At 45.6% G+C, this 14,249-nt stretch overlaps 1 protein-coding gene across 2 annotated transcripts in view; it reads right to left on the minus strand.

Moving 5' to 3' along the window:
• The window catches only part of PTPN6 (protein tyrosine phosphatase non-receptor type 6), a 52,102-nt gene extending 39,725 nt beyond the window's left edge, over positions 1-12,377 (minus strand). Inside the window, exons 1-3 of one of the 2 annotated variants that reach the window (XM_077258198.1) lie at positions 11,932-12,377; positions 2,688-2,810; positions 1,032-1,226 (exon numbers count right to left, since the gene is read on the minus strand). In XM_077258198.1, the coding sequence (XP_077114313.1) occupies positions 1,032-1,226; positions 2,688-2,810; positions 11,932-11,939 (326 nt within the window). In that variant the 5' untranslated portion in view covers positions 11,940-12,377. The remainder of the gene's footprint in view (positions 1-1,031; positions 1,227-2,687; positions 2,811-11,931) is intronic. The other variant, XM_077258197.1, reaches the window with a different exon arrangement.
• Positions 12,378-14,249: the final 1,872 nt, after the last annotated feature.

Here is a 14,249-nt window from a genome sequence, read left to right on the forward strand (position 1 = left end):
ACGGATCCAGTGCATGACGGATGAAACAGAAGGTCATCCGTCACAATCCGTCACTAAGGCTACTTTCACACTAGCGTCGTACGACACACGTCGCAATGCGTCGTTTTGGAAAAAAAACGCATCCTGCAAAATTGCTTGCAGGATGCGTTTTTTCTCCATAGACTTGCATTAGCGACGCATTGCGACGGATTGCCACACGTCGCAATCATCGTGCGACGGTTGCGTCGTGTTGCGTCGGACCGTCGGCACAAAAAAAGTTACATGTAACTGTTTTTGTGCGTCGTGTCCGCCATTTCCGACCGCGCATGCGCAGCCGGAACTCCGCCCCCACCTCCCCGGACATCACAATGGGGCAGCGGATGCCTTGTAAAACTGCATCTGCTGCCCCCGTTGTGTTTTTAACTCACAGTTTGCGTCGGTACGTCGCAACGTCGCATTGCGACGTGCGTCGTACGACGCTAGTGTGAAAGTAGCCTAATACAAGTCTATGAGAAAAAAACGGATCCAGCAGAAACATTTGCTGGATCCATTTTTTTCACAAAACGACAGATTGTGACGGAAAAAGAAAGACGGAAGTGTGAAAGAGGTGCGGCGTACGCCAAGGTCCAGACTGAGGGGAGAAGTTAGTGCATGTATAGTGCTGTATGCAGCGAGAGGGAGGAATAGAGCCGGGGTCCTCACACCATGGGGGGCTATGGTGAGCTAGGGAGAGCTGCAATCATCATCAGCTGCTCCAGTAAAAGCGAGGTTTTGTTGCCCCTGAGGTCTGGACTTCGCTTACTGAGACCGGCTGATCCCGCATCCCTCCCACAACTTCTCCCTTTTTATTATGCTGAGGACGGCCCGCCGGCCGGTGAGACCACCGTGACCATTGGCAGCCATCGGCGGAGGCCGACCCGGACATGTATCTAATCCATCAGAGGTTATTAGATGCCGACTCTGCACCTGAGGTTCCAGCCTTTGGGCCTCGGACAGAATGTTTCCTCCTGTGCCACCACCTGTCGTGGAACCAGGGCCGGTACTGTACTCACCGCTCGTTGGTGGGGTCGGAGCAGTTCAGGGGGTACTTCAGTGGGATGACAGTGCCATCGGTGTCCTGCAGGCAGTCATGTTGTCCTGTGTAATAATCCACCAGTTCTGTTAATGTAGCAAACTGCTCCCCGCCGTACAGGTCGTAGTAGTCGCCCGTGTTCTGGATCCGGATGTGGGTGACGGAGTCCTCCAACCTAAGGGGGCAAAAAGGGGGAAGAATCCATCATATCCCCCCTGAATGTGCTCTGTGGACAGTGGGGACTGTATCGGCATCATGAATGCTAATTCTCCTGGAAAGTCTCATCCCCTGAAATACTCTGTGCTGCTGGGAGACCTTACATCTTACTTCTCACCCACTTGTTTCCATTTATGCAGTCCCATATTACTGGTACAGTCATGTCAGTGGTCAGGTCCTTCTTGTCATCTGTCTCCCTATACTACTTTACAGGATCAACACTCTCCATCTGAAATCCTCTGCGCTGCTGGGAAACTCTGCTCCCTGTACTATGAGTCTGTAGCTACCTGGCCATTGCTTCATTTCACTATGTGCAGTCTGTTCCTATCATAAAACTGAACCTGTCTGATGCAACCCTGGCCTCACACCAACCAAGAACCGCTCTCTAAAAATGAGCAACACTCTCCTTCTGAAATTCTCTGTGCTGCTTTGACATAAAGGGACACAATGAATTCTGACCCGGCTGAGGTCATCCCCTAGATATTAATGAGACTTCACTGTTGCAAAATCTTTGTACTACGATTAAAAAAAAAAAAAAAACTTAAAGTGTTTCGCTGAATTAGGAAGTCTATAGTCTATGACATATATAAAAGCGGTGCTTCCTCTTTATGCGCAGGAAGCGTTGCCCCCATCACCATGGGAAAAGCAGAATGAAAGAATTGCAAAATTGGGGGAAAAAAAAGGCAGAAAGATAAAAAGCAGAAAATTATCACTAAAGATGACAGTAAAAAAAAAACAACTACATTTTTTACTAATCTCTGCGCCCCGATTCTTTTGCCTTTGGGTGATTTCCTCATAGACACGTAAAGAATATCTGTCACCAAGTCAAAAATAGCCAGTTTTTGCTCTTATTGTATTCCCTCTGTTCTTCTCATATGGTTTATTTCAAGGGGGCGTGGCTTACAGAGTAATAATTCAAAGCATCCTAGAGACACACCCCCGAGGATCTCGTGAGCCACCTAGAGACACCCCCCCGAGGATCCCATGAGACACAGAGACACCCCCATGCGGATGCCGGGAGCCATGTCCCCTTTTGAAATATCATAAAAGTTAGCCCTAAAAAAACTGAACCAGGAGAGCAGAGGGAATAAAATAAGAGCCCAAATTGGCTACTTTTGACCTGGTGACCGGTCCTCTTTAAACATGCCCTTTCCTTCAACTTATGTTGGTAATTGTGTATGATGAATGCTCTGACAGCTAGCGTCAGGAAGGAGCTACACAAGCAGTTTGGATTTTCGGCAAAAGTAACATTATGGATCCACAATACACATTTGTGACCAGTAAACAGAATGTAAATGTTTTTTCTTTATCTTTTCCTGATAACAAAAATCTAAACCCAAAACTAGGCTAAGCCACTGCCCACAGCCTGGAATTCCCCAACATGCTATCACAGCAATTAATGTGATCATGGTGGACTGACCTGACTGATAATGAAAAGTCTTCGGGCCTCTTCCTGCTCGGACGCACAAGAAAACTGCCATGGACTCCTCTCGCTTTCAGACGGGCCTCAGCCTCTAACCCGGTTATATCTCTATGAAACCACCTGGAAATGAAAGGAGACGAGGAGATCATCACTCAATTTATCCATAGGCTCAAATCCATCATAGGATAAAAGAAAATGGTTAAAGCACACAGATTCAGATTTTCAATCCTGTGAGAATGTCTCAGTAATACAGACTGGATGTGAGGTCTGTGTGTCTCCCAGTAATATAGGCTGGATGTGAGGTCTGCATGTCTCTCCCAGTAATATAGGCTGGATGTGAGGTCTGTGTGTCTCTCCCAGTAATATAGGCTGGATGTGAGGTCTGTGTGTCTCTCCCAGTAATATAGGCTGGATGTGAGGTCTGTGTGTCTCTCCCAGTAATATAGGCTGGATGTGCGATCTGTGTTTCTCCCCTAGTAATGTAGGCTGAATGTGTGGTCTGTGTGTCTCTCCCAGTAATATAGGCTGGATGTGAGGTCTGTATGTCTCTCTCAGTAATATAGGCTGGATGTGATGTCTGTGTGTCTCTCTCAGTAATATAGGCTGGATGTGAGGTCTGGGTGTCTCTCCCAGTAATATAGGCTGGATGTGAGGTCTGTGTGTCTCTCCCAGTAATATAGGCTGGAGGTGAGGTCTGTGTGTCTCTCCCAGTAATATAGGCTGGATGTGAGCTCTGTGTGTCTCTCCCAGTAATATAGGCTGGATGTGAGGTCTGTGTGTCTCTCCCAGTAATATAGGCTGGATGTGAGCTCTGTGTGTCTCTCCCAGTAATATAGGCTGGATGTGAGGTCTGTGTGTCTCTCCCAGTAATATAGGCTGGATGTGAGGTCTGTGTGTCTCTCCCAGTAATATAGGCTGGATGTGAGGTCTGTGTGTGTCTCCCAGTAATATAGGCTGGATGTGAGGTCTGTGTGTCTCTCCCAGTAATATAGGATGGATGTGAGGTCTGTATGTCTCTCTCAGTAATATAGGCTGGATGTGATGTCTGTGTGTCTCTCTCAGTAATATAGGCTGGATGTGAGGTCTGGGTGTCTCTCCCAGTAATATAGGCTGGATGTGAGGTCTGTGTGTCTCTCCCAGTAATATAGGCTGGAGGTGAGGTCTGTGTGTCTCTCCCAGTAATATAGGCTGGATGTGAGCTCTGTGTGTCTCTCCCAGTAATATAGGCTGGATGTGAGGTCTGTGTGTCTCTCCCAGTAATATAGGCTGGATGTGAGCTCTGTGTGTCTCTCCCAGTAATATAGGCTGGATGTGAGGTCTGTGTGTCTCTCCCAGTAATATAGGCTGGATGTGAGGTCTGTGTGTCTCTCCCAGTAATATAGGCTGGATGTGAGGTCTGTGTGTCTCTCCCAGTAATATAGGCTGGATGTGAGGTATGTGTGTCTCTCCCAGTAATATAGGCTGGATGTGCGATCTGTGTTTCTCCCCTAGTAATGTAGGCTGAATGTGTGGTCTGTGTGTCTCTCCCAGTAATATAGGCTGGATGTGAGGTCTGTATGTCTCTCTCAGTAATATAGGCTGGATGTGATGTCTGTGTGTCTCTCTCAGTAATATAGGCTGGATGTGAGGTCTGGGTGTCTCTCCCAGTAATATAGGCTGGATGTGAGGTCTGTGTGTCTCTCCCAGTAATATAGGCTGGAGGTGAGGTCTGTGTGTCTCTCCCAGTAATATAGGCTGGATGTGAGCTCTGTGTGTCTCTCCCAGTAATATAGGCTGGATGTGAGGTCTGTGTGTCTCTCCCAGTAATATAGGCTGGATGTGAGCTCTGTGTGTCTCTCCCAGTAATATAGGCTGGATGTGAGGTCTGTGTGTCTCTCCCAGTAATATAGGCTGGATGTGAGGTCTGTGTGTCTCTCCCAGTAATATAGGCTGGATGTGAGGTCTGTGTGTCTCTCCCAGTAATATAGGCTGGATGTGAGCTCTGTGTGTCTCTCCCAGTAATATAGGCTGGATGTGAGGTCTGTGTGTCTCTCCCAGTAATATAGGCTGGATGTGAGCTCTGTGTGTCTCTCTCAGTAATATAGGCTGAATGTGTGGTCTGTGTGTCTCTCCCAGTAATATAGGCTGGATGTGAGGTCTGTATGTCTCTCTCAGTAATATAGGCTGGATGTGATGTCTGTGTGTCTCTCTCAGTAATATAGGCTGGATGTGAGGTCTGGGTGTCTCTCCCAGTAATATAGGCTGGATGTGAGGTCTGTGTGTCTCTCCCAGTAATATAGGCTGGAGGTGAGGTCTGTGTGTCTCTCCCAGTAATATAGGCTGGATGTGAGCTCTGTGTGTCTCTCCCAGTAATATAGGCTGGATGTGAGCTCTGTGTGTCTCTCCCAGTAATATAGGCTGGATGTGAGCTCTGTGTGTCTCTCCCAGTAATATAGGCTGGATGTGAGGTCTGTGTGTCTCTCCCAGTAATATAGGCTGGATGTGAGCTCTGTGTGTCTCTCCCAGTAATATAGGCTGGATGTGAGCTCTGTGTGTCTCTCCCAGTAATATAGGCTGGATGTGAGGTCTGTGTGTCTCTCCCAGTAATATAGGCTGGATGTGAGGTCTGTGTGTCTCTCCCAGTAATATAGGATGGATGTGAGGTCTGTATGTCTCTCTCAGTAATATAGGCTGGATGTGATGTCTGTGTGTCTCTCTCAGTAATATAGGCTGGATGTGAGGTCTGGGTGTCTCTCCCAGTAATATAGGCTGGATGTGAGGTCTGTGTGTCTCTCCCAGTAATATAGGCTGGAGGTGAGGTCTGTGTGTCTCTCCCAGTAATATAGGCTGGATGTGAGCTCTGTGTGTCTCTCCCAGTAATATAGGCTGGATGTGAGGTCTGTGTGTCTCTCCCAGTAATATAGGCTGGATGTGAGCTCTGTGTGTCTCTCCCAGTAATATAGGCTGGATGTGAGGTCTGTGTGTCTCTCCCAGTAATATAGGCTGGATGTGAGGTCTGTGTGTCTCTCCCAGTAATATAGGCTGGATGTGAGGTCTGTGTGTCTCTCCCAGTAATATAGGCTGGATGTGAGGTATGTGTGTCTCTCCCAGTAATATAGGCTGGATGTGCGATCTGTGTTTCTCCCCTAGTAATGTAGGCTGAATGTGTGGTCTGTGTGTCTCTCCCAGTAATATAGGCTGGATGTGAGGTCTGTATGTCTCTCTCAGTAATATAGGCTGGATGTGATGTCTGTGTGTCTCTCTCAGTAATATAGGCTGGATGTGAGGTCTGGGTGTCTCTCCCAGTAATATAGGCTGGATGTGAGGTCTGTGTGTCTCTCCCAGTAATATAGGCTGGAGGTGAGGTCTGTGTGTCTCTCCCAGTAATATAGGCTGGATGTGAGCTCTGTGTGTCTCTCCCAGTAATATAGGCTGGATGTGAGGTCTGTGTGTCTCTCCCAGTAATATAGGCTGGATGTGAGGTCTGTGTGTCTCTCCCAGTAATATAGGCTGGATGTGAGCTCTGTGTGTCTCTCCCAGTAATATAGGCTGGATGTGAGGTCTGTGTGTCTCTCCCAGTAATATAGGCTGGATGTGAGCTCTGTGTGTCTCTCTCAGTAATATAGGCTGAATGTGTGGTCTGTGTGTCTCTCCCAGTAATATAGGCTGGATGTGAGGTCTGTATGTCTCTCTCAGTAATATAGGCTGGATGTGATGTCTGTGTGTCTCTCTCAGTAATATAGGCTGGATGTGAGGTCTGGGTGTCTCTCCCAGTAATATAGGCTGGATGTGAGGTCTGTGTGTCTCTCCCAGTAATATAGGCTGGAGGTGAGGTCTGTGTGTCTCTCCCAGTAATATAGGCTGGATGTGAGCTCTGTGTGTCTCTCCCAGTAATATAGGCTGGATGTGAGGTCTGTGTGTCTCTCCCAGTAATATAGGCTGGATGTGAGCTCTGTGTGTCTCTCCCAGTAATATAGGCTGGATGTGAGGTCTGTGTGTCTCTCCCAGTAATATAGGCTGGATGTGAGGTCTGTGTGTCTCTCCCAGTAATATAGGCTGGATGTGAGGTCTGTGTGTCTCTCCCAGTAATATAGGCTGGATGTGAGCTCTGTGTGTCTCTCCCAGTAATATAGGCTGGATGTGAGGTCTGTGTGTCTCTCCCAGTAATATAGGCTGGATGTGAGCTCTGTGTGTCTCTCTCAGTAATATAGGCTGGATGTGATGTCTGTGTGTCTCTCTCAGTAATATAGGCTGCATATGAGGTCTGTGTGTCTCTCCCAGTAATATAGGCTGGCTGTGAGGTCTGGGTGTCTCTCCCAGTAATATAGGCTGGATGTGAGCTCTGTGTGTCTCTCTCAGTAATATAGGCTGGATGTGATGTCTGTGTGTCTCTCTCAGTAATATAGGCTGCATATGAGGTCTGTGTGTCTCTCCCAGTAATATAGGCTGGCTGTGAGGTCTGGGTGTCTCTCCCAGTAATATAGGCTGGATGTGAGGTCTGTGTGTCTCTCCCAGTAATATAGGCTGGATGTGAGGTCTGTGTGTCTCTCTCAGTAATATAGGCTGGATGTGAGGTCTGTGTGTCTCTCCCAGTAATATAGACTGGATGTGAGGTCTGTGTGTCTCTCCCAGTGATAGATAGATAGATAGATAGATAGATAGATAGATAGATAGATAGATAGATAGATAGATAGATAGATAGATAGATTCCAGCTACATTTTTCCGAGCAATAGGTATAAAAAATGTTAGGGCTCCAAATTGTAATTTGTGCATTTGTTTTTTATTGAAGTTACAGAAACAGCCGAGCAGTTGTGCACCTATCCGATACTTACGGCTATCCTGTGACTGCCCCTTTAAACATGACTCACACACTATGTGTAGGCACAGTTATTCTCTGCATTGCTTTGGAGAAGTTTCTAAAGTACAAAAATAAAGCTATTTTTACATTAATCTTTCTAACAAAAGAACTTTCTCACTTCTCACAAAAAAATATATAAATATTCCTCCTTTTTTTTTTTTCAATTTCACGCAACATTTTTTCATAAATTTTTTAGTAAAAATATCGACATTACTTAGGCTACTTTCACTCATCAGGTTTTTTGCATCAGGCACAATCCGGCGAATGTTGGAAAAAAACAGATCCGGCGCAGATTGTGAAAAACTGATGCGACGGATCCATTTTTTCGACGGATCCGGCTAGCACATCCAGATAATTGGATAAAAAAAAGATTGGAGCATGCTCAGTTAAAAAAAAAGGAATCCGGCACCGGAATCCGTCATTTTCCGGATCCGGCACCTTCCGGCTCCCATTCTAGCAAACAGCCAGAAGTGCTGGATCCAGCGCTTCTGGCTTTTTTGCCGGAGACAAAAAAACGTTGCTATGGATGTTTTTTCCAGAAACCGGAAACGGCACATTTGCCAGATCTGGCGAAAACCGTACGAAACGCAAAGTCTATGGGAAAAAAAACGGATCCGGCGGCAACATTCGCCGATCCGTTTTTTTTTTTTAATTTAGCCGGATTGAGCCTGACAGCGAAAACCTGATGTGTGAAAGTAGCCAAAGAGTTGAGGTTAATGGGATTCTGTGCAGATGAACTTCTTATATCTGTGTATCTATCAGTCGGAGATCTCAATTCTTCTAGCACCCAAAAAAAAGACACATATCGGGTATCACTCATTTCTAACAACCAGCAGAATAAAAGTATTTCAATATTCACCCCACACAGTTAAAATAAAAATTTGAAAAACTACTCCAGAACTACCATATTTGTTTCTTTTTGCAATATGAAATAATTAAAAAACTTGTGCGGACCCCAAAGAACGACAAAAAAAGTGATACTGATAGAAAAACTAACTGTTATAGAAAAAAAGGAATTTTTATTTTAGCCAAAGTAATGGAACTTTGGTAATCGAATCGACCCGTATTATAAAACTATATCAATATTGATCTCACATGGAAAACTGAAAAAAAGTCAAAATTCCATTTTTTTTTTTTGTTTATCCTCCCTACCAAAAAAAAAATTAAAATTGATCAAGTAACCATATATACCAAAAAATGGTACTGATGAAAATGACATCTTGTCATGCAAAATATACAAAATATTAAACTTGTGACTCTCAGAATATGGAAAAACATAAACATTTTATTTTTTTCAAAATATTTATTGTATAAAAGTAATAAAACATAAATAATTACATGTTCGGCAACTGAAATCATAACCTTTAAAATGTAAACAAACAACCAAATTGCTGTTTTTGTTTTCTATTTTTCTTACAAGAAGATTTAGGCATGAGGTTGTGTGTACCCCAAATAGGGTTCCACTGACAAATACAACTAATCCTGGAAATAATAAGCCCTCACACGGCTATTACGCTAAAAAATAAAATGTTATGGTTTCTGGAATGTAACAAAGTAAAAATGAAAAAAACAAAAACCTATGTGAACAAGCTAAACTGAGCTGAGAAAAAGACAGATAAGAGAGTTAGACAGACAGAATGAGCTCACTGATGGAATCTCAGTTAACTCATTCTGCAGATCAATTGTGCAACATTTTTTAATTCAACCCAAATATAAAAATGATTTAGTTTAGACAAAATAAATGCGTTGAAGAAATAAAAAATAAACAACCCCTCTAAAGGGGAAGATGATGACCAGCAGCAATAAGGATGGAGAGAATTTCAGAAGTCATGGAGAAGCTTGAAGATCTAAGCAGAAGACTCAGAACGAGCAATGGTCATATGGTCGCCAGGAGCGAAAACAAACCGGACGGCAAATCATGATAATGATGCCGGGTCAAGATGGAAGATGTTTTCACCCTACAAGTACTGGATTTATGCAGTTCAGGGAAAGGTTTTACCTTCTTTTGTATCAACTGTGATCAAAACAATTGGGCACTGATTTAAGATATCGGATTCATTTTATTCCCATTATTTGGGAGATGGGAGGAGGCCGTCCACATTAGATAATCAGGGTCACCCGATCTCACGGAAATCAGTTGGTTCGGACGACATTAATCCTAAAGAGCAGAGTGCTGTGATTAGGAATCTTTTTAGAGCTCTGATATAAGTTTGTAGCTGTGTGAGGACCACACTGCACTTTAGTGGCTTTTGCAGCAGCGGCACATGTCAGCGCAGAGTCAGGAAGAGTCATCATCGCTTTAAAAGGACAGGAAAGTTGGCGACTGGTACCCGCTTTATTTAGGAATATTAATATGGCGCGAGATGGGGCGATCTGGGACTTCATTTTATATCAAACGTAGCTAGATAACTTTGTAACAATAAGGAAGCAAAAAAAAAGTTATGGCTCAAGGCTATGAAACCATGAGGCTATGTGCACACGTAGGGAATGGGGTGCAGAATTTTCTGCACAAAATCCACATCTCCTGGCAGAATCCGCAGCTGCGGATTTGACGCGGATTTTGTGCGGATTTACCGCGGAATTGATGCAGATTTTGTGCGGATTTTCTGCAGTTTTTGCCACTGCGGATTTCTATTATGGAGGGGTGCAGAAACGCTGCAGATCCGCACAAAAGAAATGACATGCACTTCTTTTAAATCCGCAGCATTTCCGCACTGATTTTTCCGCACCATCTGCACAGCTTTTTTTTTTACCCATTGATTTACATTGTACTGTAAATCACAGTGTGGATCTGCAGCGTTTCTGGGCGGAAAAATCCGCTGCGGATCCACACTAAATCCGTATCATATGCACATACCCTTACAGTCACACTTTGGACTTTCTTGCAAAGTGTGAGAATTTAATACAGGTTGCAACACGGAAAAACTATAAATGAAAGCTTCAGAAAGAAGCTTCCGAGATCACAAAGAGGAGCAGCTGTAAAATATATGGAGGAGATAGACCAGATGGGACAAGGATCAAGGCAACAAACGAGGACCAGTTGTGATAGGTGAAGACCAGAAGAAGTGGAACCAATGGAAGACCAGCAGAACATGAGCCAAAAGTTAATGACAAGTCTCCAGGAGCAATCAATGAAAAAAGATTTGGAAGTGTCATCTCGCAGGCAGTGAAAAAGGGCCATCATGTTCAGAGTAAGAACTTGAGGGCCATTTTTAATAAATTCGTATCTCATGGATGTTTTGGAAATTGTGGAAGAAAAAGTCTGGGAACACTGAGAAAAAATGGGAGAAGAGTGAAAAAGCAAGGAAGGCAGAGAGAAAAGGCAAGGGAGACAGAGAAGACAGAGAAAAGGCAAGGGAGACACAGAGAAAAGGCAAGGAAGACAGAGATAAACAGCAAGGGAGACAGAGAAAAAAAGGCAAGGAAGACAGAGAGAAAAGGCAAGGGAGACAGAGAGAAAAGGCAAGGAAGACAGAGAGAAAAGGCAAGGAAGACAGAGAGAAAAGGCAAGGGAGACAGAGAGAAAAGGCAAGGAAGACAGAGATAAGCAGCAAGGGAGACAGAGAAAAACGGAAAGGGAGACAGAGATAAACAGCAAGGGAGACAGAAAAGGCAAGGGAGACAGAGAAAAAAGGCAAGGAAGACAGAGATAAAGGAAAAGGGAGACAGAGAGGAAAGGCAAGGAAGACAGAAAAAAAGCAAGGGAGACAGAGAGAAAAGGCAAGGAAGACCGAGATAAACAGAAAGGGAAACAAAGAAAAACAGCAAGGGAGACAAAGAAAAACGTCAAGGGAGACAGATAGAAAAGGCAAGGGAGACAGAGATAAATGGCAAGGGAGACATGGAGAAAAGGCACGGGAGAGAGATACGGCAAGGGGAACAGAGATAAATGGCAAGGGGAACAGAGATAAACAGTAAGGGAGACAGAGAGAAAAGGGAAGGGGGACAGAGATAAGCAGCAGGGGAGACAGAGAAAAATGGAAAAGGAGAGAGAAATGGCAAAAGAGACAGAGAAAATTCAAGGGCTACAGAGAAAAATGGCAAGGGGGACAGAGAAAAGGTAATGGACACAGAGAAACGGCATGGTGGACAGAGAGAAATGGCAAGAGGGACAGAGATAGACAGCAAGGGGGAAAGAGAGAAACAGGCAACGGAGAAATGGAGAAAGGGTAGCAGAGAAAGAAAAAAGATAATAATTGAGGTAGAAAATAAAAGAGGAGCCGGAAAAAGTCAGGGGAAATAAGCTGAGGGACAGAGAAAAAGTTAAGGGAGACAGAAGGAAAGGAAGGAGTCTGGGATAAAGGAAAGAGAGATAAAAAGACCATAAAGTAAAAAATGAGAGAAAGTGATACCGGCAGAGACAGAGAGGTTGTAATGTCAGATACTATCTATTTTTTCCTTACCTGACCATCTCTGAACCTTTGTTTGGGGGTCCTCCCGTGCGGTGCGGTGACTTGTCGCCGGGGTTTGGGGGTCCTCCCGTGCGGTGCGGTGACTTGTCGCCGGGGATTGGGGGTCCTCCCGTGCGGTGCGGTGACTTGTTGCCGGGGTTTGGGGGTCCTCCCGTGCGGTGCGGTGACTTGTTGCCGGGGTTTGGGGGTCCTCCTGTGCGGTGCGGTGACTTGTTGCCAGGGTTTGGGGGTCCTCCCGTGCGGTGCGGTGACTTGTCGCCGGGGTTTGGGGGTCCTCCCGTGCGGTGCGGTGACTTGTCGCTGGGGTTTGGGGGTCCTCCCGTGCGGTGCGGTGACTTGTTGCCGGGGTTTGGGGGTCCTCCCGTGCGGTGCGGTGACTTGTCGCTGGGGTTTGGGGGTCCTCCCGTGCGGTGCGGTGACTTGTTGCCAGGGTTTGGGGGTCCTCACGTGCGGTGCGGTGACTTGTCGCCGGGGTTCTTCCCCTTTCTCTCGCCGTCTTTTGCTTTTCTCCGCAGCCAACGTTTACTTACATTCGCCTCACAGACACAACTTGTGGAAAGCCCTTTCTGTGACGGCGGTCCCGGGGCAGACCTGTGTCACTGCATCTCTGCTCTTGACATCATTGCCCCCACTCGACGTCCTCTCACCAAGAAGTTTTCTTTTCTGCCAGTTAATCCCTCTCTCGCTCTCTCAAACAGGAAGCTTGTGTTCTCTAAAGCTTCTACTTCTCATTTTCGAGCTGTTCACCTCAGACACATTGTGTAAGCTCCGCTGCACAACACTCACAGCAACGTCAACTTGCAACATAAAAGGCCCAGAGGCCCCAGGCGTATAGGTAGGGACGGTGCAAGGTGCGGGAGAGCGGCTTCACGGTGCAAGGTGCAGAGGGAATGGGAAATACGGCAGTGACCAGAGTTATAGTACCTGATACAGCCCCAGGTAACCAGGCGATGCCTCCTCCCACACTGTGCAATGCCGGCCAGTGGGAGGGTGCGCAGGGCCAGAAATAAGATACAGGGCTAAAGATAAAAGGTCGACGAAATAATGCATCTCTGAAACGGAGCCTGAAGGGAAAAACCAAGACTGGATTAAAGGACTTCTCGAACGTTGCCCGATACAAAAACTTTTGCAACTTTCTATAACATTTTAGAATTCACTTCCTACTCAAAATCAAGAACTTGACTTACGATCACTGCAAGGAAACACTTCACATTCAAAAGCTAAAAAAAATAATGAAGAAACACCATAAAAATCTAATTCTTATCACTGGTGACAGATACAGTGGGTGCGGAAAGTATTCAGACCCCTTTATATTTCTCACGCTTTGTTTCATTGCAGCCATTTGGCAAATTCAGAAAAGTTCATTTTCTATCATTAATGTACACTCTGCACCCCATCTTGACTGAAAAAAACAGAAATGTATAAAGTTTTGCAAATTTTTTAAAAAAGAAAAACTGAAATATCCCATGGTTATAAGTCTTCAGACCCTTTGCTCAGTATTGAGGAGAAGCCCCTTTGGAGCTAGTACAGCCATGAGTATTCCCGGGAATGATACAAGTTTTCCCCTCTGGATTTGGGGATCCTCTCCATTCTTCCTTGCAGATCCTCTCCAGTTCCGTCAGGTTGGATGGTGAACGTTGGTGAACACCATTTTCAGGTCTCTCCAGAGATGCTCAGTTGGGTTTAGGTCAGGGCTCTGGCTGGGCCGGTCAGGAATGGTCACAGAATTGTTCTGAGGCCGCTCCTTTGTTATTTTAGCTGTGTGCTTAGGGTCATTGTCTTGTTGGAAGGTGAACCTTCGGCCAAGTCTGAACTCCAGAGCACTCTGGAAGAGGTTTTCATCCAGGATATCTCTGTACTTGGCCGCATTCATGTTTCCTTCAATGACAACCAGTCGTCCTGTCCCTGCAGCTGAAATACACCCCCATAGCATGATGCTGCCTCCACCATGTTTCACTGTTGGGATTGTATTGGGCAGGTGATGAGCAGTGCCTGGTTTTCTCCACACATACCGCTTAGAATTATCACCAAAAAGGTCTATCTTCTCTCATCAGACCAGAGATTCTTATTTCTCATAGTCTGTGAGTCCTTCATGTGTTTTTTAGCAAACTCTATGCGGCTTTCATGTGTCTTGCACTGAGGAGAGGCTTCCATCGGGCCACTCTGCCATAAAGGCCTGACTGGTGGAGGGCTGCAGTGATAGGTGACTTTGTGGAACTTTCTCCCATCTCCCTACTGCATCTCTGGAGCTCAGCCACAGTGATCTTGGGGATCTTCTTTACCTCTCTCACCAAGGCTCTTCTCCCACA

Source organism: Ranitomeya variabilis, chromosome 4 (assembly GCF_051348905.1).
Source record: "Ranitomeya variabilis isolate aRanVar5 chromosome 4, aRanVar5.hap1, whole genome shotgun sequence".
In the NCBI taxonomy this organism is placed as follows: Eukaryota; Metazoa; Chordata; class Amphibia; order Anura; family Dendrobatidae; genus Ranitomeya; species Ranitomeya variabilis.